The sequence below is a fragment of the Lactuca virosa genome, chromosome 5 (assembly GCF_052849685.1).
Source record: "Lactuca virosa cultivar CGN04683 chromosome 5, Lactuca_virosa_CGN04683_v6, whole genome shotgun sequence".
Lineage (NCBI taxonomy): Eukaryota > Viridiplantae > Streptophyta > Magnoliopsida > Asterales > Asteraceae > Lactuca > Lactuca virosa.
Genome location: NC_136430.1, coordinates 430,373,101 through 430,377,270, shown reverse-complemented (window position 1 = coordinate 430,377,270; position 4,170 = coordinate 430,373,101). Strand labels below are relative to the sequence as shown.

The following is a 4,170-nucleotide window of genomic DNA, read 5'->3' as shown; positions in this document are numbered from 1 at the left end:
GTGTGATTGTTGGTGCAAGCAATCGAACCATTACTTTTGTTCATCCACATGTACGACATTATGAAGCTAATATTAGATCAAGGAGCCTGATTAACAATTCTTCATTTTTATATAATTAAGAACATGGTTGGTTCATGGTATCATTCTTCAGCCAAGAACACCAACACCTTGATCCATATTTAAGCCTATTTTTTCATAAATTATGCCGGCATACAAACATGCTTTTTGTACATACATTGTAAAATTCTTCATTTTTAAGAACATGGTTAATTTTCCCCTGGATTTGAGTGTTCGTATAAGGTAAAGAGGCGAGGAGTGTGGGTTGTTATGGGGTGTGGTGTCAAAACTGCAAATGGGTCCTATATAGTAGGAGATAAAAAGCCATTTAATATAAAACTACAATATTTTGGTAATTAATTTTCAAAGTACTGTTAATTGGTAAATACTTTTCAAAAGTATAATCCCTTGGTACAAAACTCATTTTATGACAGACATAATGTCTGTCATTTTCTTTTATGACATGGCTTTCAATGACAGACATTTGTCTGTCATGTATAGGCATTTATGACAGACAATGTCTGTCAAGGAAAAGCTTTTTTCTTGTAGTGAACTCAATCTTTTATTGGTATAATAATTTCCTTTCTTTCCTTTTATTCACAACAGCTCGTAACTATAAACTCATGGGCTAGGATGCCAATGTGGTTATCTATATTTTTGTTCCAAAATATCTCCACCGTAACCTACATGTGTTTAAATCACAGCTCCATCAGCGTCCACACCTGAGCCAGTCTCGATCCTGCCAACTTTCACATCAACTGAGCTTGTAGACTGGATGCCTCCTATTTGAGGTCCTACAGCTAAAATTTCATATGATCAAATATATGTAATCTTTTGTCACCTATATATTCATTAGAAAAATAAACTTTTCAATTGAGTTAAATCAGCTTTTAAAAATGGTGCTGACATATTACCAACTACTTAATTAGTCAATAAACTTTCAATAAAAAATTAACACAAGTATAATCATAACTTCATTTTTCAAGGACACCACTTATCAGCTCTTGATTTGTTGGTTTAACTTTTCTTCCAACAAAAGTTATTTAGTGAAATACATTACTTTTTAGCCGAAAAAGTTCGTATTTTTTTTTCTCTACAAATAAAGTTCTATCTTGACATATTTATATATAAAACACCAAAAACTCATAATTAATGATTCCTTTTTTTTTTGGGTAACGATGTTTAGCTAAGAAAGATTGTTAATATTGTTATTGCTACGTCGCGATAATTAGTTTTTGACTACCATAATTAAAAACACATAGGTACCTTGAAACAAGGTTTTAAAATTGTAGGGAGATGTGAATTTGGAATCTCCATTCCAAAACAACTCTGCAAACTGACGAACTGCGGCTTCACTAGGATGTAATGAGTCGAAGAAGAGATAATCATCAGGATTATCACATAATTCAAACTCTCGTATTCCTCTCTTTCCTCCACAACTAAAAAACCCTCGTAAAGGACCACTACCACAACATGCACGATCTCCAACCTTAAAACCTACAAATCCATTCAAATCCAAACAATGAATGATGATAGTTCACGAATTGAAAGCAATGAAACTCATGAGTATACAACCATATTTTGATGGGTTTTTCATCCGTTTGGTAATGCCAGTTGAGATATCATAGTTTGCAAACATGAATCCTTCCAATTGTTGCCCTAGATCTTGCAATTTATGTAAAAGTGCATGATTGTGTTGATTTGCTATGATGTTAAGCTCTTCGTTGCACGTATTGTCTGGCCTTTCTGCACGAGTGTTAGGCCAACAGCCTATTGCCGGGACCGTACCGATTCCAATTTTTCTTCCCCCCTTTGCATGGATTTCCTTTTTAAATTAAGATAAAATAACGACTAAATTACTGAAATTTTTTCTTATGGTTTTGTCAAAATTGCATGTTTGGTTTCTAAATTTTTTTTTTTTTTGCATTCGGACCATTCCTATGATTTCATTTTGTTGCGTTTCTCATCCCTATGGTTTGGTCAAAATTGCACATTTGGTCCCTAACTTTATATATGTAAGGGACGAAAAACGCAATAAAATCACCACGGAGACGAACAGAGTGCAAAAAAAAGTTAGAAACCAAACGTGTAATTTTGACTAAACCATAAGGATGATTTTCTCTAAAATAAATTGAATATCACGGTAATTAATTGGAAACCTAACAACATCCATAATAGAAGTTTTTGGGAGGTTTTTCGAATCAAAACATCTTGAAAATTAATTAAAAAAAAAAATTTCAAATAGTTTGTTAATTAACAAACTTTTCGTAAAAGCTTTTTCAATAATTAGGTCATTGTGGACTCATAAATAATCAAATTGAAAAACTTCATCTACTCTAGATGTAAAAATAAAAAATAAAAAAAACGGGTCCTAAGTTTTTTGTAAGCTTTATGTCTAATTGCTTCCATATAATCAGATCTAACATCTCACATCATATATCTACGATACATAAATAAATAAAATATAATTATATAGGTAGGAAGTATAGATAGAGGGGAGTGAGAAAAGAGTCACTCAAAAACTCCATTCAAACACCTCTCACGTGTTGTGGATACTCCTGATATTTGTTACCTTAAAGACATCAGTCAGGTTTCCGATCACCATTTCAACGTACCGCTCATAAAGCCGACTACTCTCATTGTTGCTCAAGAGGACTGAATAATCGTTGCATCCGCAGCTAAACAAGTAGACAGCATCGGACAACAGCTGATTGGCTTTCGCATCACCTAAATTCTGCCTATATTGTTTCTCTAAATCGGAGAAATATTGTAGCTGTGTTTTGAGGTCAACTACCTACATCCATTAATTTATACATATGAAGTCAATATATGAGAAAATTCAAGCAGTGGATACGAAGAAGGGATACATACGAGTCCCGCATCGGTTTCAACTAATGCACCAGATCCCCCTGATGCAAAGTTTGCTCCATACAGAAATCCACTATTATGGTAATGGGGGTCGAGATATGCAGGGATGAAAGGCAATCCAGCAAACTCAGCTGTTAACAGAAGGGAATTAAGTTTGGAATAAGAAAGAAATTTGAAAAAGAGGAGTAAAATTGGTAGTTGCTTTAATTGTTACCGATGAAATCAGGGAGGAGACGGCCATTGGAGAATCTTCCAGTTGGGTGATTGAAGTATGATTCGCCATAGGGCCAAAAATTGGCTTGAAAGTCCGGAGTAGTTTTTATGTAGTTGTTGTTTCCGGAATCGAAAAATGAATCACCGAAAATGAAGAGCGCAACATGTTTGTTGAAATGCCCCTGAGAACTCTGGCAACCTGTAAGGATCAAAAGAAACGAAACAACAAGTTGATCAAGTCCCAACATGCTTTTTAGAACACCCATATGTCTCAACTCTGAACCTTCAAAGGACCCTTTAATTAAATGGCCCAATCTAGTCAGCCCCGTTGAAGAATAAGTATTAAGTATATACTGTTTACAATTTACAACATGATAATAGTGTTTTTTGTATTTTTTTTAATACGATATATTTTCTCTTTATAATTATTTTGTGTCAAATGTTAAAAACAACTAATTAATAGCTCATTGGTTTGTGCTTTCTATGTTTACTTCTAATTCTACGGTCAACGTTGGTTCAAATCCTTCTCAATTAGCATACACCACTTCCATTTTCCCTTATTTTATGTTTTTAGCCCAACCTTGATCGTTTTTACAAAATTGATTTACATTTTTTATTTACAATTTTAGCGTATTTTTAAACAATTTTTAAGATTTTGGTCTATATTTTAAGACAAAATTGTAAAAATGATCTCTGTAGTTATTAAATTATGTGGTTTTAATCCAAAAAAGTTTGATGATGCATTGATGGTCCAATTTCGTATATTTTGTATGGTTTTGGTCCCTATGGTTGATATTTTTATGTGATTTTTGTCCGTACCGAACCTGAAATGATCAATATGCCCCTAATATAAATGTTTTTTAATTTCTTATTATTTTGAATAAAAAAAATCACCCATCTACACTCTCTCTCTCTCTCTCTCTCTCTCTCTCTCTCTCTCTCTCTCGAACACTTTTGATCTGAACCCTCACTAACATGCTCTTTGTTTCTTCTTCGGAGATGGAAACAGATCTACAAAGGAGGGTTTGCTTT

General features: G+C 33.5%; 1 protein-coding gene across 2 annotated transcripts; it reads right to left on the bottom strand.

Moving 5' to 3' along the window:
* Positions 1–379: 379 nt before the first annotated feature.
* On the bottom strand, positions 380–3,459 carry LOC145113151 (GDSL lipase-like). Of its 2 annotated transcripts, none has more exons than XM_079049272.1 (6): positions 3,140–3,459; positions 2,929–3,056; positions 2,630–2,851; positions 1,633–1,882; positions 1,324–1,554; positions 380–851 (listed from the first exon to the last, which is right to left on the bottom strand). In XM_079049272.1, exons 1-6 carry the CDS (start codon positions 3,402–3,404, stop codon positions 751–753), a joined length of 1,197 nt encoding a protein of 398 aa, XP_078905398.1. In that variant the 5' UTR covers positions 3,405–3,459; the 3' UTR covers positions 380–750. The 2 variants fall into 2 exon arrangements, with proteins under 2 accessions (XP_078905398.1, XP_078905397.1); XM_079049271.1 differs by having other exon boundaries at positions 380–857; positions 3,140–3,458.
* Positions 3,460–4,170: the final 711 nt, after the last annotated feature.